Source organism: Eurytemora carolleeae, unplaced genomic scaffold, assembly GCF_000591075.1.
Source record: "Eurytemora carolleeae unplaced genomic scaffold, Eaff_2.0 scaffold660, whole genome shotgun sequence".
NCBI classification, from domain to species: Eukaryota; Metazoa; Arthropoda; class Copepoda; order Calanoida; family Temoridae; genus Eurytemora; species Eurytemora carolleeae.
In genome coordinates this window covers 4,426-29,671 of record NW_019396563.1, presented here as the reverse complement: position 1 = coordinate 29,671, position 25,246 = coordinate 4,426, and the positions used below count along the sequence as shown (strand labels likewise).

The 25,246-nt window shown below is 30.8% G+C and overlaps 1 protein-coding gene across 3 annotated transcripts; it reads left to right on the top strand.

The window, feature by feature from the left end:
* Positions 1-363: 363 nt before the first annotated feature.
* On the top strand, positions 364-13,281 carry LOC111705540 (uncharacterized). 3 transcript variants are annotated; one of them, XM_023478122.1, is made up of 10 exons: positions 364-434; positions 3,651-3,720; positions 4,178-4,253; positions 6,027-6,061; positions 7,294-7,351; positions 8,469-8,529; positions 9,398-9,467; positions 10,874-10,909; positions 11,998-12,027; positions 13,113-13,281. In XM_023478122.1, exons 1-10 carry the CDS (start codon positions 410-412, stop codon positions 13,132-13,134), a joined length of 483 nt encoding a protein of 160 aa, XP_023333890.1. In that variant the 5' UTR covers positions 364-409; the 3' UTR covers positions 13,135-13,281. The 3 variants fall into 3 exon arrangements, with proteins under 3 accessions (XP_023333890.1, XP_023333891.1, XP_023333892.1); XM_023478123.1 differs by lacking the exon at positions 11,998-12,027; XM_023478124.1 differs by lacking the exons at positions 10,874-10,909; positions 11,998-12,027 and having other exon boundaries at positions 365-434.
* The last annotated feature ends 11,965 nt before the right edge of the window (positions 13,282-25,246 follow it).

Sequence of the window (25,246 nt, the reverse complement as noted above, 5' to 3'; positions counted from 1 at the left end):
TAAACTTCCTGTTTAAAGAACTTTAAACTTTCTTTTTGGGCAAAATCTAGCTTGGAAAGCCAGCGGTGCCCAGGTTACTCATAGTTACTCCCGCCGTTTACCCGCACTTGGTCTATTTTTACGGGAAACTAAATGTAAGCTATTAAAGTCGATCCACTTAGACTCTTAAAACCAAGCTAAATCATTCCTGGGTTCTCCTGCTTGGGAACAGAGCGCTGACCAGGGTATAGTTAGTCCCGCCGTTTTTACCTATTTTCCCCTTTAAAAGTCGACCCACTCAATTTAGACTGGTAAAACCAAGCTATAAAGAACATCTCTGTGGAACATTCAAATAGAAAGACAAACAGAGAGTACAACTTTATAAATATTTTATAATTTTATTTTACAGTTGTGTTTCAGAAAGTCAGGAATGAGAGTTACCGCCACAAGTTCAGGAAAAGCAGTTCAATTAATGTCAAACCTCCAAAAATGCATATTTTGATTTTCACCTGTAAAATAATAATTAAATATCAGGAAGGAAAAGTGTTATGCGAAACTAGAAAATTTATTTCTGAAATTCATGATAAAAGTTAGCGCGGACTGAGCTGAAAACTTATGAATGGTGGATATCAGGATTAATGCTTAATCCACTCTTTTTCTTAATCTCCAGATTAAATATGGCTTGTTTTCCTCTTGAATTTAATCTCCAGATAAGTCGACAGATAGGGATTAAGGATATCCCATTCTAAAGTTTTCAGCTCTGAACAACTTTGGATTTTGTGTATTTTTCATTCAAATGCGATTTCTGAAAGCTTGCACCATATTGCCGATAAATCATATTTTTTAGCCATTTTTTTACTTTTTTTGTGGTGTTCACTGTTCGGTTTTTTTGTGTTGTTCACTGTTCGGTTTTTATACCGAAAGTATAAATGCGGGATTCAAAACTTGGATCCAAACAGAAGATCTCACCCTGTAATGGACCATAATAAACATAATGTCGAAATGTTGACAAAATAAGATGGTTAGTTTGTATCTAATCATATTCAAACATTCATCTTTTAAATACGTTTAATATTTTTTTCTGGTTTTTCCCAGGAAAATGTGAACAGACCGTCAAGGGGGGGGGGGTTGACTCATGACTGGTTTTTGTCACAATACTCCTCCCAAAATGCATTTGTTTTGTGTTTCATAATTAGATGGTTCAAAATGAATATATTCTGATAATCTTTTCATTTACAAACATTGGTTGAATTGTATCTAGCATTGATTTATAATGACTTAAATTTATAATCACCTTTCCCGTTTATATATTTTACCTTAAATTGATCCTGTAAACCCTTGATGTACCAAAAAGCATTTTCATCCACTCCTCTTTCATGTCCTTAATCTTCTTTATATTGATTATTCTTCAAAACACTGCAACTAATTTGTTCCCAGGGCACAGGTGGCTGATCATCGTGGATTTTTCATATTAGTGGATTTGCTATTTTTTAGACTTTTTAAAAAGTCTTAATTATAATGGACAACCTTTAAGGTTTAAATTAAGAAGGTGAAAGCTGAAAGGTTGTAAAGGAAGCTTTTTATTTGATAGAGTTTGTTAATCCCAGTAATGATTTGGAAATTTAAATCAAACCCAGCTAAACCATATAAATATGCTCCTATACTAAAAATCCTTATTTACACCTCTGATTTTATAGCAAAAGTAAAATAAAGCACAACGGTTTCGGGATAATCTAAATATATTAATAGAATTTAACAGCCATAAAAGGTTTAGGGGCGTCGGCAGCATGCACAAAATTTTATTTAGTCAGAGTTGTGTGTTAAAAATCCTATTTTAAGAGTTTTCAATGAAATAGCCAGTTTTAGCTCGAAATTCTGACCTAAAACATAACTTTCAAACAACTAGAGACTTCTCTCAAATAAAAATTCTAAAGCGGACAAGCCTTTTTTGACATAAAAAAATAGGTTTGTGGAATTTAAATTCATTTTGGCTGCCCCCCCCCCCCATACCTTATTGTAGCTGAATGATTTTATGGGTTGTTGTTTCCGAATAAACGTTGATTTAATTGCTAAACAATATGAGATTCTACAATCATATTTGTACCGGTATTCTCAAATGCTAAGTTGACCTATTCTCCGGCCACAGTTATCTTTGAAAAGACTAATACCAATGAATAGCTAATAGACTAGTTAGTTCACCCTGAAATAAGTGAACGGTCCATTTAGTGGAACGTTAATTAATTAAAAGGTTTTGAAGAGAAACTGCATAAACTAATATCGAATGGCCGAAACCGCTCGGAAATTACGTGCATTTTGTTTATATTGGAGAATTTAAGTATATTATTTTTAGTTGGACATAACTCTGCGTTCGGAAATATTGTTGAGATTATTTTAAATGTTGTTAAAAATATAAAACCAAATTTAATGCCACACCAAAAAAACTTTAGTTTACAGATTTCATGGGTGTGATGTGATCAGAGGTGAGTGGATTTCTCCGTAAAAAGAGTTCCAACTGATAAACAAAGATTACTGAAATAACGAGTAATTTTGGTAAAAGGATTGGGAAAAGGAAAATAGAGAATGGCAAAGTTTGACACATTTTTTCCTTTAAAATTTTTGGATAATTAGTTATGTTAAAAACCATGATTTTATGTTTTATTTTCAAGTCCAATTCCGAAAACGCTTCAATTATAGGGTATATAATATAACTAACAAATTCGAAATTAGGAAAAATATACTTTTAAAATTTTTTTATAAAACCGTCACCAACCAAATTTTGCAAATATATCATATTAAAATAGGTATTAAATTGCATCATTAACTGGTATAATATTAAAATAGGTATTAAATTGCATCATTAACTGGTATAATATTAAAATGAAAAATTGTTAGAAAATTTTAGTTTTCTAACAATTGATCCTCAGAAAAGTAATTTCTATCCAAATAAGTAGAGGAGTCAAGAGATATATTTCTGAAATACTTTAGCATCCGATCGTTTAAACGTTTTGTCGGTAATTTTTTACACATTTATGTCTTAGTAGCTACTTTTTAGCTTTAAATATGGAAATTATTTTATTATCATCTTGCTAGCTTGGGAACGTACCCAGCTTTGGCTGGGACTGAATTTAAACTGCCTACCACTGCCGGTTTAAATTTGAATCACCGATACAAATCCTTCCATAATCTCTAACTTTGAATCTGTGGTTCAAATTTAAACCGCAGGCAAGAAGTAGTTCTGCGGCGTAGCTAAAATCAACTAAATTCGGTCGCTGGAGTTTATTATTATTTGAAATTTCTTAACCTGGCTAAAAAAATGTTCCCGATTTCTTCAATATATAAGGAATTGAGTCTTTGCCACAAACCCAATCTTCAAATAACTATATCTCTACAACCAAATGATGTAAACCTTTGATATTTTAAATTTTGATTATTTGATCTAACAAAAGTCATTGTTTGAAATGTCTAAGGTCTACGACATTGAGTTGTTAAGATATTAGAAATTTTTTATCAGAGTTTGTGGCAAAGACTCAATTCCTTTGAGGAATTAATCGTTCAAGGGGTTTTCTATAAATTGAACATACAAACTAGACAGCTGAGACAGAGATAACTACTTCATATATTTTACATGCATGCTTATTTATTGTGTTCATTATTTCGAACTGCTTGTTCAGGATTAAAGACAAGCCTAGGCTTGTGCATTCTCTGTATTTGTTTACATCAAACCCAGGCGGTTATGCATAGGTAAATTAGATTTTAAAGACCTGATTCACAACGGTACCCTTGAACCTTTATCTGATCAGTAATGTGAAAGATATTGTAGTTTTTCTAGGTTTAAAAGTGTTTAATTCTGACAATTCCTTTAAGTTGTCCTGCAATTACAGAAATGTGCAGGAAACCTAAAAAGATGTAATTTACAGGATTTTTTAATACAATTTATTTGAGGGGGGAATGTAAAGTAAATGATATGGGACGGTCGGAAGACTGCTCCGGGAAATCTTCAATAACGTTTCAGATAATAAAGCTACGATGATAAAATTTACATATTTAAAAAGCATTTTGTAACTGTCAAAAATAAAAATAAAACATCTTTGATAATTTTTTGAAGTCAATTAAAGGCTTTCAGACCAACAGCCTCTCTAGGGGTAACACAATTGTTAATGTAACACACATTTAACGATTTAATTTTACATTATTTTAGTGTCCCGAGTAGTGTGGAGATATATAACTCACTTCCTGATGTACGGTACAAGGATCAAATGTACAGGATACTAAAGGTACAAGGATCATGTGTACAGGACACTAAAGGTTCGTAAAATCACGTGTACAGTTTCAGATTACTAAAGGTACAAGGATCATATGTGTACAGGATATTAAAGGTACATAAAATCATGTGTACAGGTTCAGATTATTAATGGTACAAGGATCACGTATTATCCTGGCAAACAAGTATTTTGGCACATTGTAAAAAGTACATGAATATTTGTAAATTAAAGCAGAGTAATGACATTACAGAACAAATAAGGTAAGTACAGATCATGCATGAGCTAGATAAGTACGATCTCTTATCTCTGGTTTAGATACTTACTATACCGTGTTGTACGAGTAAGGGAAGGCACGCCACACCATTTTTCGTCCGCACCCCAAATAACGTCACAACTTACCATTATTTCTTCCAATCACACCTTGTTTTCGTCCGGGCGTTGCTTCTGTGTTTTAAAATGTATTTTTTATGCCTTATAACACGTAATGTTTGAAAGATTATGAAATAAAAGTTTCCATAATTTGTTTTTGCCCCCTGTACTTTTATAAGATGTTCTCAGTTAAAAAAAAAACAGGATAGAATATTTTAAACCGTTATAAACAATATGACGTTGCTCAAATTTAGAATATAATAATTTAAAGTACTTAAAAAAAGACTGTAAACATTGTCGGACTTAAAATGGTGTGGTTGGATGAAATTATGGTGAGTTGTTTTGTATTGCGGACGAAAAATTGTGTGGTGTGCCTTCCCTCGCTCTTTGTACACCATCAATCCCCTACCCACCCCCTCCCCTCCACAGATCTAACAAAGTTCAAGAAGTTTCTTCATGTAATCCAACCTTGAGAGGGAAGGGAAGGGAGACAAGGAGAGACAAAAAATTCTGGGGATAACATTTTGTAGATCTCAGGAATTGATACTCTTATATTCTAATTTCTATATTCTTTGAAACTTGATGGTGTAAACCTTTGATATTTCAAACTTTGTAGCTAGCAGTATACATAATTAAAAATATCAGAGATTTTAAACCAATAGTTATGTTTGTTGTGAGTAATCAGCTTCTCCAGGAAAAAAGCTCTAAATAAAAAGTCTCTGTTTTAACAAAAAAAATGGTTTAAAGATGAATGAAAGATGAATGGTTTGAAGATGATTTGTTTTAAGATGAATGGTTTGGAGATTAATGGTTTGAAGATGAATAGTTTGAAGATGAATGGTTTGAGGATGAATGGTTTGAAGATAAATGATTTGTTGATGAATGGTTTTAAGATGAATGGTTTGGAGATAAATGGTTTGAAGATAAATGGTTTGAAGATAAATGGTTTGAAGATTAATGGTTTGAAGATAAATGGTATGAGGATGAATGGTTTGAAGATTAATGGTTTGAAGATGAATGGATTGAAGATGAATGGTTTGACTAGATGAATGGTTTGAAGAGAAATGGTTTATAGATGAATGGTTTGAAGATAAATGGTTTGACTAGATGAATGGTTTGACTAGATGAATGGTTTGATATGAATGGTTTGATGATGAATGGTTTGAAGAATAATAATTTGAAGATGAATGATTTGAAAATGAATGGTATGAAAATGAATGGTTCGAAGATGAATGGGTTGAAGATGAATGGTATGAAGATGAATATGTTGAAGGTGAATAGTTTTAGGATGAATGAAATGAAGATGAATCGTTTGAAAATGAATGGTTCGAAGATGAATGGGTTGAAGGTGAATGGTCTGAATATTTATGGTTTTAAGATGAATGAATGTATTATATAATTATTTGTGTTTTTCAGCCCTTCCTACGGCAAGAGAAGAGGTCAGCAGTAAGGTAGATATTGGAAATATATTTTGAACATTTAGATATTAAACTTTAATCGACGTTAATGTTATTAATTACATTTTGACGAATAAATATTTCAAATTTATCTTTATCTCATTATGAGATTGAACGTAGTTATTTAACCATTTGAAGAAACTACATCAAATAATCATACAGTGGTAGGCGATTATATCAATGCAATGAAGACGACTTTTTTATTTAAGTTTTGTCAACAAGCTTTTTTCGAATTAAAAGTTTACAACTAGTTAAAGAGAAGCTTTTTTAATTCACATGCCGCTCTTGACTTCAATGTTTATGTGTGCCCAAGCTGTTTAACGTATAATGTAAATCAAAATTGAAATTGAAAGTCATCTTCATTGTATATGGATAGCATTTAAGCTTTTTCTTAAACTTTTTCAAAAATAATTGCTGCTGTAAAGAAATACGATGGTAAAAAATAAGATAATTGCCTACCCTTGTACATTGCGTGGGTTACTGTTTGGTATATCTTTTTATAATTTTTTTTAATCAAATATTAAAATTTCAAACAATATCAACGTTTTTTTTATATTGAAAACCAAATAAACTTTTAATTGTGACAACAACTTATATAAATTGTTTTTCTTTTTATCATTTTAAACTTGAAAATACCTCATTAATGAGAAACTGCTTATTATGCTTTTTTCGAAGTTTTAAAAGTTGCCTTTGAACATGATATATGAGTTTAAATTTAAAGAAAAACTATTAATTTGAATATCATTATAGAGACAATCATAAAATAAACATTATTTCATTTCATAAATTACAAAATAAAAAAATAATCACTATGGAAATGTTATTTTAGCAGATGCCGAAATCTATCACTATATCTTTTAATCAGTCAATCAGTATAAAATATCTATCTTTACACGTAGACTTAATCTATTTAATTATCTATCTATCTATCTATCTATCTATCTATCTATCTATCTATCTATCTATCTATCTATCTATCTATCTATCTATCTATCTATCTATCTATCTATCTATCTATCTATCTATCTATCTATCTATCTATCTATCTATCTATCTATCTATCTATCTATCTATCTATCTATCTATCTATCTATCTATCTATCTATCTATCTATCTATCTATCTATTTATCTATCTATCTATCTATCTATCTATCTATCTATCTATCTATCTATCTATCTATCTATCTATCTATCTATCTATCTATATATGTATCTATCTATTAAGGAATATAATACCAAAGTTGGACGATGTTGCAGAGCTTGAGTATGACGACTTTTCAGAGGTAAAATACAGAGTTTCAGAGGTAAAATACAGAGTTTCAGAAGTAAAAACAGAGTTTTAAAGGTAAAATACAGCAGCAAGAAGACTTAACGTCGTCTTTGAACTTTTGATTTGTTTGTGACATTCAGTCGTCAACCTACCTTCACATGTATGATTCTTGAAACAATAACCACAATATATCCCTATTATTAAATCTAGAATTTTACTTGGATTAAAACTGAATGACGCAAATTATTTCAAAGATTAAAGACGACCTCTAATTCGTCTTGCAACTGTCGTGTTTCGTGGGACACCCTGTAGTTTATATTTAGTATATTTAGAACATCAACGTCGCCGAGTATATTGAGTTGGAATTAAGTACATTGAGTGATACATCTAAAGACAAAGTATCGTAATGAAACCCAATATCAGAAACCAAGTTATATAAATGGGTTCAGGCAGTCTTGTAGATATTTTGGTTAAGAAATATTATTTTAATGTGGTTTCTTTGCATTCTATTTTTGTTTTCTGATTTCCAAAATTAAAATCTACGCAAAATTAAAATCTACTAAAAGCAAGGATTTAATGCAAGGAAAGATATTTCAGAGGTGTATCCTTCTTTTGTACTTCAGTGTACTCTCTTTGGGCGGTAATGTAAACACAAGACGGATGTCGAAGCCTGACATAGGATCCATCTGTCACATAAATAATCAATGAAATATTCTGGTCATAGGAAACTATTATGTGAATTATCAAAATTATCAAAATTCAATGCTTTTAACCTCCTCGGATACTAAACGAACACTGAGGCATCTTTTCTTGTTTACAAATTCAATATGTACATAGAGTATACGCAACTGCAATTAACTTTCCTTGCATTACATTCTTGACTAAAAGGAAGTTCAAGAGTTTAGTTCAACGATATTCTCTTAAATTTTCGGCTCAGTTGACAGAGTTGAGGTCTCAGAATACAGAAAGTTGATAAAGTACATTGAGTTATAAATAGTTTTAGAGTACATTGAGTTATACATTTAGTTAATTACGTTAATTTACGTTCACTGAGAACATGAAGCTGATAAATTACATCGAGTTATAAATAGTTCATGGAGTACATTTAGTTGATATAGTACAATGTTTAGAACCGACCTTACTGGATGCAGGGAGAGGAAGAATATGTACCTGCACCTAACAAACGATACTGTGAGTTCATCTTTTTCAAAAATTCAGTTTTTTACTTTTATTTTGTTCAATCAAAGCACCAGAAAAAATGAAAGGAATAAAGGGAAATATTTAAATCAAGAAAAAAATGTCAAACACAAAGAGTTTACTTTTTATTATCTTTTAAGTCTAAAAGGAATTATATCTTTTAATTTTTTAAATCGTTTCAGGATTATCAGTTCCACAGACTGTAGATTTACAGACAGTATAGAAACTATTTTCCATTTACATCTCTTCTTTAATTCATATATTTAAATTTTTGCATTTGTTTTAGTTATAATTGTTTTATTACTCTCATTTTATTTCAGACATCACAAAACTTAAAAGTTTATCTTCGAATAATTAATTTATTTGATATTTGTTCTTGTAAACATTTAAAACCTTCATCTGATTAGAAGATATGGTCGTTTTTATAGCCTAAAAAGTGTTGAATATCCTCCATTGCAGAATGCGCAAAACACTTGATAAAAACGAACCAAATAAAAATATCCACTTTCACAGAGAATATGATTGATATCTCATTAATTCTTAAGCAAACTAAGCTTTTAAGGGTACCGCTGTTTTTTCTAACATTCATTCTGTTTGTTCTGTTTGTTTAACAGTCCCTTTAATTATGTTTATTTAACAGTCCCTTTAATGCTGTTTATTTAACAGTCCCTTTATTTCTGTTTATTTACCAGTCCCTTTAATTCTGTTTATTTAACAGTCCCTTTAATTCTGTTTATTTAACAGTCCCTTTAATTCTGTTTATTCAACAGTCCCTTTAATTCTGTTTATTCAACAGTCCCTTTAATTTAACAGTCCCTTTAGTTCTGTTTATTTAACAGTCCCTTTAATTCTGTTTATATAGTGGGGATTGAGATTCCGGACTATGTTTCCTCTCCAAGTCAAGTCTCGATGCTGAAAAAGATCTCCAACCGGTAAATCTCTACTTTTATTTGTTTTCATTTTGTTTTAGTTCTGAATTTAAACAAAGAAACTGAACTTCTGCCACAAACTCTTATTCCAATATCTTGGCAACCTGACAGTGTAAACCTTTGATATTTTGAAACATAGATTCTTTGATTTAACTCAGTATGAAATGTCAAAGGTCTAAAAAATCTGACTGCAAAGATTATAGGGGCTAAAAATCTGACTGCAAAGATTATAGGGGCTAAACATCTGACTGAAAAGATTATAGGGGCTAAAAAATCTGACTGCAAAGATTATAGGGGATAAAAATCTGACTGCAAAGCATAGAGGGGCTAAAAATGTAAGTTTTTTGAAAAAAAACTAATTTCCTTTTCTCCTTTTTTAGTATTTTAATTAAACCTAGGTTTTTTATTAAATCTTTCACTTATTTTATAGATATAAAATAGCATTATAAAGCGGTTGGGAAAGGTAGTGCAGTGAGAACCAGAAAACTGTGGAACAGAAAGTTGACATGATACCAATATTTAAGTATATTTGATGATGTAACTTATATAACTTATTATACCATAACTTATTAAGTTACTTATTAAGTTAAAATGGGGTGTTTACATTTATTAAAATACTGTGTATTATGTTCATTGGAATATTTAAATGAAGTCTAAAAGATGTCTTCCTAAATTCCTGGGTTTTCTTCTGGTTCTCACTTTATGAAAAGATATTTTCCATCGATTTAATCTAATCCGAAGAACTACATATTTAAGACTGTTTTGTTTTTTTGTGGTTTCTGAAAAACCTAAGTTTAACTTGAATATTATGTTTTTTGTATGATTTCTTATCAATAAATGTCCTCGGCATAGTACTAGTAGTAACTAGTACTGGGATACTAGGCACTTAGAAGAAACTTTTGTTTGACTTAGGTCTTAGTTTATTCTTAAGAAGTTAGTTATAAGAAGTTATTAATAATATAAAATATTTATAGGAATCCCACTCACCTGAATCCACAAATTATCATATTCTTTTATGTTAACGAAAAAACAGTTATTCATGATAAATTTAATAATATAAAATATTTACTTATTTTTTTAATATTTAATCTTAATTTAAATATATAAAACCATCAAATATTTTAAAACAAGAAACATCGTATTCTATGTAAGATCTAATTACTGTTAACAAGAACTTTTATTATCAAATACCTACAATCTTTGCAACTTGATGGTGTAAATCTTGGATATTTCAAATTAGGACTATTTTTAATTAGAAAAGGTTCACGACATCCTGTTACAAAGATATAAGGGATTTAAAAAATTAGAGTTAGTGGCGAGTAATTACTGTTATTGAATTAATTTTTTTTATGGTTTGAAAGTTTAAAGCTAAATGAATTGAATGATGTAAAACTAATATTTATGAAAAGCTTGAGAACACTGAAACTTATGGATTTAGCGCACAGGTATTTGTACTGCAATTGTACAGTTGTACACTTAAGTGTACATAGAAATAAATAGGGTTTTGTAACATTTTTATAGTTTATAGACATTTGACATATTGTAAAATAATAAACTTCCAATAAATCATAATGTCAAAAATTGAGAAATGATAAAATTAAAAATTGGTGAACAATATCTTTAAGTCTTTTTAGCTGGGGTCGGATATTAATCATTTTTAGCTGTAATTTCACAAAATTAACAGTTTAATTCATTTTTTCAACAGCTGCAACAAACTCTTTTATACATAAACTAACTTCAAAATACTGCATTATTAAAACTTTATTTTCTGAAATGAATTTAAATTTTATGCAAAATATAAGTTTAAAGAATTGTCTGAAGTTGTAAATATGTTAAAATCAACTGATCCCCCTCATGGCAATTTAACTCCAATACACTGAATATAATATTTAAAGGGAGCGCTGGCGTAGTTTTAAGTGATCCTTAGAGTGGCATGTCCGATTTACAGCAGTACATTACAGTATATTTACAGCAGTACATTACAGTATATTTACAGCAGTACATTACAGTATATTTACAGCAGTACACTACAGTATATGTACAGCAGTATATTACAGTATATGTACAGCAGTACATGACGGAATTATTCAGAAACTCTTCTTACTGTTGAGCAATTTGTTTGCAATCTGGTTTATATTTATGAAATGCTTATATTTACTTCATAGAAATCGCAGAAACAAATATTCTCCAGAACATATTTTAAAACTGTGTTTGCCACATCGAATATTCTGGATTTTCGTAGAATATCTGTAACGTCAGCTGCGTTGAGATAACACTGTACGCTAACGCGACTTGCGCGCTATCAAGTTTTACAATTTTTGAGATATAAACTTATGCACAGTTCTATGCTCTCTTTTTGTAATTAAAGGTTTGAGAATATTTGTATATCGGGGGCATTTCCTTTTATGCATTAAGGGTCACTTGAAATAACACTAACAGATCCATTAAGAACATTTTAGATTTTTTTCAATTGATTTGTAAAGCCCCCGATAAAGACGACTTTACAAGATATATCACGGATTTTCTTTTTTAGCATGCAGGCTAGAATGTTCATCATCAAAAGTTAAGTTAAAAAATAAACGGAGAACACGCTTTTTGTTTTAGAATAATTCATCTTAGTTTTTATTTCCAATAGTTTTTTTATAGATATAGGTGATCATGGTTTGCTTCGAAACATAAATATGTAAATAAACATAATTTTCATAATTGAATAATTTATTCTAGATTTCAGATTTTAGGTTTTAGAGAATGCTACAATCTTGACTCTTACGCATCATTTTTGTATTTATCATTATGTTAGATATTAGTTCAAGAATCATTTCAAACTTTTTGTAAATTTCGTAATGAAGTGAAAAGGGTCAGCTACTGTATATAAATAGTAAAATTATGGTTTATGCGGTGATAGTTTATAATGTCGTCTTCAAGAAGCAAGTTTTTATCCTGAGACATGTATGGAAGGTTAGTAAATAGCACAAAGGTTGAACGTGAAAGAAAGGTTATAAATAAAAAAAAATTTCCCCGGAGTGACATTTTTAGGTTATGCTAACCATGAGCATTTATTAAAAAAAACTTGATTTTTGAAGACGACATATACGATTCCAGCAAATGTATAATTAACGCTGTAGATAAAACACATCACTAATATTTATTCTAAGGACTGTACAGTTTACAATGTACATAATGTCACACCAAACTCTGTGTATTATTTAAGGGTTAGATTTTTTTTGAAAATCATTGTAAAATGTTCCGCCGCGGTTCCGCCGTTAAATTAATCATTAAGTTTACAATATGGTCTATAATTCTGAACAGCTTCAGGAAAGGTTTTTTAGCCGTGTAAGGCCTCTACGGTTCCAAATTAATCCTTTAAAAAAATGGAATCCCAGACTGAACAGGAAAACCTTTCTGATTTTCCGCGGTTTATCAGATTTTTTGTAAGTTTTTACGCCAAAAATGAATACAAAATATCTGAGAAACCTGAATCTGAAATATATCTATTAGTAAGTTTAATTTAAAAAAGGAACTAAACACGTTTTATATTTAGTCCCAACTCCCAACTGGAGGCTATTGTGCAGTCCAGATTCCAAAATAAAACACCTTGAATATTTAAAACGGTTTTTATTTTAATCAATCAAATATTTCACTGTTTAGGATGAAGGAGGCGGGCAAGTAAGAAAACCCGGAATCGCCGATGTATCCCAGCAACCGCCGATGATGAATCAATGTTTAAAATGTTATTTTGATATTTGTAATTTTAGAGGCTGCCCTCAGTACAGTAGGACAGTACACAAACATGAAATAAATTAAAAGATAAAATGTTTTAAGTTTTCTAGAATTTGTATTTTTAAAATTGTATTGCGTAGAGGAGGATGCAGTTTAAATAGTTTAAAAATGCAAATATATTTGTTTGAATTTTGCCGATATATTCATATATTCGTATATTCATATATTTATATATTATTAAAAAATAAACAAGCTGCAAGGATAGCAGTGAATATAGAGATAAGGAAGGGCTTATGTGTAAAATGAATGATAGCTCAATAAAATGTTTATTTCTATAATATTTACTTTAATCAATGAATAAAAAAATTCAAAATGTGGACAAAATTTTTGTTTTGATGTATATCTCCTAAACTCTATAAGGATGCTTTAGAATGGTTAGGATTAGGAAGTTTTACCCAAATGAAGAGCAGTTAGATGAACATGTTAGTTCATTCAAGAAAATATTTTCTATTTTCTAACCTAGACTGCAGGTGGGTGTAGAAAACTAGAACTAACTTCTATGTAACTATGGGTTGTTTAGATGGCGCTGAATCATGTGAACTAGTTGGCCTTTTTCATCTCCTCAAACTAGACCCAATCATCAACAAAATACACATTTTTAAAGAGGTGGGACTGCGAGTAACCAAAACCTTAAATGTTCAGGTTTCCAAGATATTCATTTCAACCCTGCAAACCTTACCAAAAAGAAAACTCAGAGACTTCTTTTATAACTGTTGCATCAAACCATCCAAAGACTATTATCAAGCAACTACCTGTGGTCAGAAAGGAACAATATTCTCAAGTTGAACAGACACACAACAGAATAACAAATCAAAATCGATAATGCAGATTATCTTTATTTCCTAAAAAAAATTACATAAATAGTTACATATAAAACTGTTATAATGAATGTTTATAATGAAAAAATTCTTACGATCTATTAGTAGATAACAAGGGGTAATAAATAGTCGGACAGTACTAAGACGTTTTTAAACTTCTGAGACGTTTTTAAACTTCTGAAATAAATGACAATTAATTATTAACGAAAGTCACTAATTCTTTATATGAAAATATTCTTTGTTTAGCTTTTGAAAATGAATTCACTATGTTTTAGATTGTTTATACTCCGATAGGGAGAACAAAGGAAAAGGAGGTTAAAAATATTTGGTTTGGTTTTCTTTGTGTCTCCGAGAGGGGATCTAAGTTGCACGGAGTTTACACGGAGCATGGTTAATGGTTGACACTACCTCAGATGATAAGAAATAGAATATCTAAACTCTCCAGCTCAGAAGAAGTTTTTAAGTAAGAGATTCCTCTACACATGAGACACCCTCAGAAGATCTGGTATTATGAAAACCCTGTATTTCAATCCAATACCAGAACTACTAAGAAAAACAAAAAAAGGAATAAAACATGGTTTAATCCACCTTTCAGTAAATCAGTTTCTACAAACCGTGGTTCCTCCACGTTTCTAATTCTTGTGGATAAAGATACAATACTAGGGAAAATCTTCAATAGGAATACCATCAATTAGTTTCATACTCTTGTTTACCTAACATGAAAATATTGCGAGATCACCAAGCTAGTAAAGGTTATAAGAACAACTGCACACAACTGTACTTGCAGAATAGGTGAACAGTCTTGTCCTGTACGCGGAGAATGTTTGTCAAAGTCAATTATATATATAGAACTAAAGTGATATAAAAACAGGTCCTGGGAACTCAGAAGAGAGATTCAACAAGTTAACAACCATATTCTTCTTTTAGGGTAAAAAAACAGCAACTGAGAATTGTGAATTTTCTAATTACAGTTTTGCAAATTTTCTGAGATTCTGTGATTCAATCATTTGAAAATTTTAGATTTCGATAGAAACAATTCATTTACACATTTTTGTTTTTCTGAACTTTTGATTTTGAGAGAAAAAAGGTTCGTGCATTTTTTTGAAATTTGAAATTTGAAAAAACACCATAAGAAGAGTTGCACAAAAAAACTTACAACTTTCACCAGGGGCCGCACATCACACTTTTTTGACTCACCCTGTATAATTAGCACCTGTTTTTAGCTATAGTCTTTAAAAGGTAATTGGAAAATTTCTCATCGAGTTGTTTGTGCGTAAGATCAGATGACGCAGTCGAAATGTATCGAGTTGTTTGTGCGTAAGATCAGATGATACAGTCGAAATGTAGCTGGATCACTTGTCGCTTGATAACATGTCTTGTCGCTGTCGCACTAATCTTTGTCTCATTCTGGGTGGATACCTTGAAATATGTAAAAATATATACTGTAAACGTATAATGTTGCCACAATAGTTATCAATCTTAAAAAGTGCAAAACAAACAATTTTCTTCATTCATAATAATTTTCTTTATTTCTAATCTTTAAACTGTTCTATTAGTCACTCATCGTTCTTCGTTCGAATTCAACACAGGGTGATACAGGCAGTACAGACAGTACTTTTTTTTAGATTTTTTACTTTTTAAGGCACCAAACAAATACTGTAAACTTCCAACATTTTACAACTGTATTTAATGCGTAAAATTTCGCTTGTATTGAACTTCTTATCCTTAGAGAAAATACAAACAAAAAACCAATCGTTTTAAACGACGTTTGTTCGTTTTTTTTCAGGGTGAGGGCATAGTGTAATAATTTACATCTTTAAGTTGCAAAAGTATTAGGATTAAAATACAGTAAAAACCAGAAAACTCTGGAAAAGGAAGACGACTTTTACAGATTCAAGTTTAGGGTTTTCAATCGCAATAGCATTGCGCGCAACGATGCGCAATGGTTGCCTTCTTTTGCGCATTATTGTTAAATATCCTTGTAAAGAACCCATGGCCCCCTCTCTTACATCCCGGCCCCTCGATCTCTTGAGGTAATTTCTTAGAAGCGCTACCAGCATGCTGCATAGGTTTAATCCAGCTAAATGTACAGCTTTAAAATTCGGTGATGATGATCGACAAAACCTCTGTAGAGTAAAAAAGTAGATTTTAGTTTAACAATTGAATATATTTTGGTCTGGGTTGACCCTCGTCAGTTCTATCGATATAATAACCATCAAAATAGATTTAAAAAATGTTAAAAACCACAAGAAATAAACAAATAAAAAATTTGGCTGCCAAATGGACAAAGGGAAACGAACTAAGACCATGAGATGTAAAAAAATGTTTTAAGACAATTATTATTCCTTGAGATTGTTTCTGTAACGAAGATTAAAAACAAACTGTTTATACGTATGTGTATTAAGTGGTGGTGGGAGTCGATCTAATCTAGACTAATTAACGAACTTTTACTTAAATCGGGGGAAGGGGGAGGGGAAGCGGCTTGTTTAAGGAGGGGTATCTAAACCTTTTAAAGAATTGGACATCAACAATAATCTTTTTTTAAATACTGAAGTTTACAACTAAACAAAAACTATTTTTTCTGTTCATTCGTCTGAGTTCAGTCATAAAATCTCTAATGAAGAGATGTAAATTTCTTTTTTATTAGATAGTGAAAATTTCTCCATCCCTTTTTCCACTCAGAGGCGAATTAAGGGGGGCAATGGTGTTCAACCCCTCCCCTCCTGGAACAGTGAAATCTACATGGTTTCCATAGGTTTTTGAGCGCCAACGGGTGCTGAGCCCCCTAGAAAGGAAAACAATTTAGCACCCCCCCCCCTATTCCTGCACGCCCCTTTTTATTTTTATCTCTGAAAGAAACTATTAAATAATTTTAGAATATTAATAAACATGAGACAAGTAAACATGGTAGTTTAGGAAATAATCCTAGAAACCGCTATATATGTGGGAAGGAGAAGGAAGTATAAACATAAGAGTTATAGTATTGACAGAATAAGAAAGTATGAAAAGTATGAACAATGGAGTAGGATGACAGGGAAAGGAAATGGAACAAGAATGTGCTGCTGAGTACAGTGAAGGAGCTTTGTCTAAATTAACAGTATATAAACAAAGTTTGGATAATTTCAGTTTAAAAAAACATTCATGCCTCAGTAAAATTCTAGTCACATTATTCGCAAAATATATTACATCCGGTGTTTATTTCCTGTTTTTTCTTAATTACGTAGAAGGTTAATGACAGAAGCTATAGGTTAAACATAATATGTTTTATATATTTATAATATGTGTTATAAATTTATGCAAAGAAACTGAGTTTTTGCCATAAACTACGATTTTCTCTTTCTTATATCTTTGCAACCCGATGTCGTAGACCCTTGCTAATTTAAACTATTAGATAATATACATACATATATACATGATTTTTTTTGCAAAAACTCAATTCCTTTAATATTTAGAATTTTTAAAATCATTTATTACACCTAAAAATCATGTCTTTGCGTAATATAATTCGCTTTTTTTTCATAAAACCGCACAATCTACATTGCTAATTGTTAATTACAATAAATGCAATGATATTGCACTTGGCTTTATTGCTCAAAATTGCGAAATCTTCGTTGCGAATTGTTTTACGCAAAAAGTGCGCAAAAAACATTGCGCGAAATTTATCGCAATGAATCATAAAGAAAAATGCCATTTGAGGAAACCTAACTCAAGTTATAACTTTTAATTGTCCAATGAATATATGAGGCACAGCAATTAATTGTGCAGTGTAAACAGATCCATTTCACTAAATTACTGTAAACTATTTGCTTTGTAACAACACCAAATGCTATTTAGTATTGATTTAATGTCGTCTTCAAATTCTACAGTTTTCTGGTTATCACTGTATCAAATTTGTAAATGGAGGCAAGTCTTTAGTTACCCTCTGAAGATGAGCAACCTGGAATTTCAAAAATTCTAGATCATTTAAGGATAAAAAGGTTAAATAATAGATATACATATTATATAATAGATATATATATTATATAATAGATATACATATTATATTAGAAATGTAAGGATATGAAATTTACGAACTGTTGAACCAGTTTCACGGATTTGTATGTACTTAAATCCTAATATCATGCATAATACATAGATAGATGAATAGATGGATAATTAGACAGTGTTTCACCTGCTAAATTTGACCTATATCTCCACAGCATATATATATATATATATATACGTACTTGGAGAAAGTTGAGAAAATCTGCGAAACTTCAGGGTTAAAAAAAAAAAAGATAGATCATAAAATCAGTTTTGCCTGGTCATTAGAGACTAGAAAGAAAAAAAGTTCGAAACCAAAATCTTTTTTTTTTTTTTATAGAGAAATATTTACACTGTATACACCGTATAATGTTGTCTGTTCTTCCCTGCGCGTTTTCCCAACTTTCATCTGAGCCCGCGCATGCGCATAATCATGGTTGCCTCAACTCATGCTAATACAAGTGTGCTGAATTCAGGGGGGGGGGGGTTGCATAAACAAACTTTTTTGACAACGTTTTCTGCAGTCTTTCTTTGTGTAGATTTTGTTATCTATAAAAAAATGAATAAAATGTGATGTATATCTATCTATCAGTGTATTTCTTTATATGTTATAGCTATCTATCTATCTATGTATGTAGACTGTGAGTAAGGTAAGCATGTGGGTCAGAAATTGACAGTTCTTTTTTAAACCTCGTTGAGGAAGGAAGTGATTCACTTTTATTAACAGCAAAATACATTCTATAGGCACAAACATATATGTAACAGTGAGAAAGTGCACTTCTTGAACATTAAAACAATTATTGTTGTTTTTAACTTATTTGTGAACAAGCAAAATAATTTTTATAAAATTAATGCAAATTGCCGCAAGACAAGGATTAACTTTTTGTGTCTAAACATATTCAATATCAGGATCTAAGAAGCTGTAAATATATATTATATAGTACAGTTGAATATTCAATATCAGGATCTAAGAAGCTGTAAACATATATTATATAGTACAGTTGAATATTCAATATCAGGATCTAAGAAGCTGTAAATATATATTATATAGTACAGTTGAATATTTCTCTCTAAATGAACCATGAGAACTGTAAATTTGTATTATAATTATTTTAAAAACTTTTATTCTATTAATTTACTGTAATTATGACTATCAATAATATTCAAATACTTTTCATCAGTATTTTTATTAATATTTTATGAATATTTCTATTATTATAAAATGCTTTAGCAGTTATGAAATTAACAAATTTAATCTTTGTATGGCGTAAAAGGCTAAGTAGTGTTGAATATTGCATAACTGATAGTAATTTATTAAGTAAAAGATAAGTTTTTTTTTAATGAGATCATAATCATATGTATTAATGTTTATAAATCACTTAAGAGTAAATTTAATAAATCAATAATCAAAGAAGTGATATTTATGCATAAAATTAGCAAATAAAATATTAAACAACTTTTCTTATAAAGTCTATAAAGTGGAAAGTATTACGCAGAAAATATACAAAACGCATAAATTTTATTTTAAAAAGGTTAATTCTGAAAACATTCTTTTACTGCTTTTCTTACATTTTTATCTTATTTTTGAACATAGATATTAGAATTCGTTATTGGTTAGTTTACAGTTTATGGCACTTTTAAAGTGCTTCACACCCTTGTTCGATTTTAACTTTTGATTTTTGCATTTTCTCTTCTTAACTTATTAAAGCAATAACAAAAATAGTTTCTTCCGTTTATAGTTTTTTTTTCGTGGATTAAAAAATCCTTATTTCCAAGGCATTTTTTTAAAATTCCGACCAGAAACCTTTCCTGGGGTCATTTTGGTCTTACAAAAATTTGGACCGGAGCGGTTCAGCCGTTTTGATGTTTATTGGATACAAACAAACAAACCAAATATTCAATATATCTATATCTATCTCTCTATAGTTGGTTTCATATAAACGAAGGTTAAAGTTTTTCTCCTCGGTTTACTGCATAGGGCCTTGAAACTAGGCCTTCACTCACCGATTTCAACATTATTCGTTTCTTTTGTTTGAAGCAGGCCTGCTAATAATAATTTTATTAACAATCTATGAGAATATGAGTAAATAAAACGTGTTTTTATTGTACAGTTCGAAATCAACACTTTTGTTGAGTATATATCCTGAATATATTTGTGCAGAAATTAAATAAATCGTAATTTAGCAAAAATTCTAAATATTGCTAAATTGCCACGACCAGGTGAGGCATGTTTTATTTTAATTATAAAAGACTGAATGAGTATATAACGTCATTACTCTTTAACGGTTATAAAATCAATTCTGTCTACCGCGGGGCCCCGCTTGGTGAAAAGAGAGGCCCAGCAGGTCACATTGAGAATCACGCAATAAAATTATTTATAAACTTCGCAGAGAGACTTTGCGAAAATCTGCAATTTCTTTAAAACCGGTGTCATGCATGGAGCGGACTCTTGCATGGGGCGGACTCTCCTAAAGTTTTAACCATTTTAGCATATTCTAACTAATGTTAGACATAAAAAGCAATGTATGACAATTTCAGATATTTACTAATGTATTTATTATTTGAAAAACACATTAAAAATTATCTATGTCTCGAGTAAATATTAATTGTTTGATGATTTGAAAGAAAGACGACATTCAAGAGGAAATAACCTTTATTGCCGTTACCCCCTTACATTTAAGACCAAAATGCGTATTTAATGTTTGTCATCTAATAATGTTTAATGTTTTAACATTGTTTTTATGTCAAATATAGTGTTAAAATGGTTAAAACTTTAGGGTCGATCGTCCGCCCCAATCAAGAGTCCGCTTCATGCTGGACACCGGCAAAATCCGTACTGAATCGCCTTCACAGTCTAGTCGAGGGAAAATTGTAAGGGGGACCAGGCCTTTTTGTGTACTGGTCTGAATGAAGCCTGGCGGCTGGCAGCCAGTTGCAATTCAAGGTCTGAGAGGACTTACAGTACGAACCGTTACACCTCGCTCCCAGTCATTGGCATTTCATACAGTCGAGTCGCGTCTTATAGAAATCTAGGAAGACGGTACGCGTCAAATTTACACAGATGAACGTTGGAGCGCGATCAGCTGTTTTACGTCAAATATACCGGGCAGGGCCGACAAGGGATGTTCACCCTTACCGTTCAATGCACCCAATTTAATCATTCTTATTGCGAACCCAAAAAATAAGTTTAAAGATGTGTCAGTTCTGTTCTACGACTGGAAATACTCTAAATTATCTAATTTTCTAATTTTCTTGTTGATTTTTACCCCAATTCTCGATATTCTCGGATTTGTTTGTTAGATTTAGAAAGGTTATTGAACGACGTATTAGACGGAGGGTTCGAGCAGATATTTGGTTTAGTCGTCTATAATCCCCCGCCACGGGAACAACGTAGCAAAGATCAGATTGATATAGATATATACATATATATTTACACACAAAGCATTTTAGACTTTCTTAACTTTTTGACATACAATTTTATAAAATTGCAAATTAAGTTTTAGTTTTTAAGAAAATGGTGAAATATTTTGTTTAAAAATTCTAAAAACCGTTGATATTGCAACATGCTATGCTAGGGTTTTTATAACACAGAGTTTATATCTGAAAATATATATTTATATAACAATATTAACGTGAACAAAATGTGAATTAAGTTAAAGTATAGCTATATTGTTATTTTGCAAGTTATAGCTATTAATTAAATATTTATTTTGTACGTATTTATGATTTGACTCTACTTGCAATTTTTAGACTTAAATAACATCGTTAAATATCAATTTATCTAATGTATATTTACGCAAAAATGATAAAGTTAATTTTTTTGGAGAAATAGTGTACAATAAATACTTCTAACTGTTAATCCAGGCTTAAAGGTTTGCAACATTATAATTGCATCATGTCGATGACTAGGGGGTGTTGCACCCTGCCTGACCCACTTAGGAAGTTGGAGAGGGGGGGGGGATACACGGTTCAAATAGTACAACGGTTCAAAGTACGAATTAGGTTCTAAACCTTAAAATCGTCAATACTTTTTTAAGAGATTTATTTGAGGGAGGGGACTAGCAGGGGATAAACTAATTTTAAGATAAGGAAGTTTATAATATTAAAAGTATTCTATAAAAATAAAAATTTAATAAAAGTTGAAATTTTTAAAAAAATTTGTTCAGCCTATAACACCCCCCGGCCATACTTGAGTGTCCACAAAAAATGTGAGCCCAATTGGTCCAGCCGTATGGCCGGCTATGCGCAAAGCAACATATATATGAATGAATGTCTTGTTTTATTAATTTGATAACAGCTAAGAATTTCTATTAATAAAAACTAAAAAGAAAATTTTCCAGACCCGAGATCTATACATATTCAGATTGTTTTAATATATTGCACTGCTATAGTTGAATAAGTTAAGTATATATATTGTAATACAAATTACAAATGTATACAAATATAAATTAACTCTTATGTAACTTATTAGTACACAGAGTGGTAGAAAGCCAATGTGCGAATTCAATTAAATTTATTCTTAAAAGGAATTGAATCTTTGTAACAAACTTTGATTTTATAATCCCTATATCTTTGCAACCTAGTTTGTAGACCTTATATATTTCAATCTAGAAATACTGTTGGAACAAATAACCTAAGAATGAAATTTCAAAGGTTTACTCCATCAGGTTGTAAAGATATAGGAATTCTAAAATTTGAGTCTGTGGCAAAAACTCAAGTCCTTTGTAGGATTTAATAATATTGTATGCTCTGTTGGGTATAAATTAAAAGGGAGGTTCTAAGCCCTGGGAGTAGGGCTTGATCTAAAGCTTAGAAGGGTGTTGACCTTAAACCTTCCAGATTCTCTAAACCAACCTTAGTCCTTGGATTCAAGGTTTATGTATATCCCCCCCCCCCTCCTCCTTTAGTTTGTGGTATGTGGTATGGGGTCTTTAGTTTCTACTCCTCATTCACTTCACTCTTTAACAAATAACAAATGAAAATGTGTTTTTTTAGCAAATGGTTTTTATTTTTTGATAAATAATAATTAGTTATCAAACATTTAATAATTATCAACAAATCTAGTTGTTATCAAACAATTAAATGTGATCAACACATCTGTTTGTTATCAACAAACCTATTTCTTATCAAACAATCTCAGTTTCAGAAATCGATTTTTCTCTCTCACGGATTCACGTGAATAGCTCCTGAATTTCAGCTTAATCCACGTGAACATCGTATTATTTCTTCTAATCTCTTTATATCTCTCCTTACTATGCAAATATTAACAATTATCATTCAAAACCTGTATGTACATGTTAATCATTCCCATCTTAATCCTTTACTCTTTATATACATGTTATTCTTTCTCATCTTAATCCTTTACTTCTTTTCCTTTATATACATGATATCCTTTCTCCACTTAATCCTTTACTCCTTTTCCTTTATATACATGATATCCTTTCTCCACTTAATCCTTTACTCCTTTTCCTTTATATACATGATATCCTTTCTCCACTTAATCCTTTATGCTTTAATGTAAATGGCAATCCTTGTCATCTTAATCCTATTCTACTCTTGTCTCTCAATTTTGTCACATAATTTTAGTCAAGCTATTATAGTTTTCCTTTCTCATGATGTTTTCCAGACTTTTATACTTCCCTTAATTTACAAGTAAAAATTTGTTTATCGATTTTAAATCAGTTTGAATTTCCACATGTAAGCCCTTCGATGTACACGTGGTACCACCCCCCCCCCCCATTCCATTCAATCTTTTCTCCAACTCCATGCAGATTTAAGTTTGGAGATAAAGATTTAAATCTTTATGATGCTTTGCAGTTGTGTATAATAACCTTGAATTTTGCAATCCATGCAGCTATCTAAGTATATACACTAAAATCAGCGTGTCAAAAAATACACTTCTTTCAACTGTCTTTGATTTTTAAATCAACTAAATAAAAGACGAATTATTGCGTGTTTTTTCTTTAGCGTTTAAAAAAATCGAGACACCCTCTCTGTTAAAAGCATAATTTTAGTAAGTACGTCATTAAAGGAAAGTACTTGAATCTCTTTATCCAACTCAAATTATATTTATCAAACTATTTTTAAAAAAACACTCGCGGATTTTCAACAATTCAGACAAATCGGATTCGCATTACGAGGAGGGGGGGGGGGGGGGAAAGTCTGAACAGGGTAATGTATTTGTGTACAACCAAGGATGTAATGCAAGGAAAGTTAATTGCAGTTGTGTATACTCTGCGTACATATTGAAACCAGTTCTCTCCGGGCGGAATTTGTAAACAAGAATATAGATGCCTTAGTGTTCGTTTAGTATCCGAGGAGGTTAAAAGCATTGAATTTTGATAATTTTGATAAATTACATAATAGTTTCCTATGACCAGAATATTTCATTGATTATTTTTGTGAAAGATGGATCTCATGTCAGGATTCAACATCAGTGACAGTACACTGCAGTACAAAAGATGCGTACACCTCTGAAATAACTTTCCTGACATTAAATCCTTGTGTAGAACTAGGAATATAACATAAACGTCTGCAGCATCGATATATTTAGCTTGTAAGAATTGAGACGTCTTTGTTTAACTATAACTTGCATTACCCTTAAATTAGTCTTAAAATAATAAAATTTAAGAATATTTTAAGAAAAGATAAGATTTTGATTTAAATCTATTTATAAAAAAGGCAGTTTTATGAAAAATAGTTGCATTAAATAAACTTTGAAATGAGGGTCATTTATCTGACCATTTAAAAAGAACACATTCTTTTTAAAAACAAATGATGACAATCCCCCCTACCCCTCCTGACACAAAGTATTTGTTTGCTTTAACACTGCTATTACGAATCATAAAATGCAACAAAGAAAGAAAAAACAAAGAAGAAGTTCTGAGTTCTGAATGATAAATCCTTAAAGAGATACTAAGTGGGAGTATTGGGAGAGAGGTAAGAAGGTTAAAATGATTTACAAAAACTAGAATTTGCAATGAGTGAAAGATAAGCATAAAAACTTGGGCCGTTATGTCAAGGGGATGTTTATTAGAGTGACAACTTCTAAAACCTTGGAAAATTACAAAAAATTGTTTCTGTTTGAAACTGCACCTGCCCTTTTGTTACATTATCTGCCATTTAAATATTCTCATATCAGGCCTTTAGGGCCGGGGGGGG

Bases quoted from the DNA above. Each gene is read 5' to 3' on its own strand.
- LOC111705540 (XM_023478122.1), top strand. From the start codon at position 410: ATGAGAGTTACCGCCACAAGTTCAG. The intron at 3,721-4,177 runs GTAAATTAGATT...ACATTATTTTAG, and splicing joins ACCCAGGCGGTTATGCATAG to TGTCCCGAGTAGTGTGGAGA. The intron at 10,910-11,997 runs GTATTTGTACTG...TTTCTTTTTTAG, and splicing joins CTTATGGATTTAGCGCACAG to CATGCAGGCTAGAATGTTCA.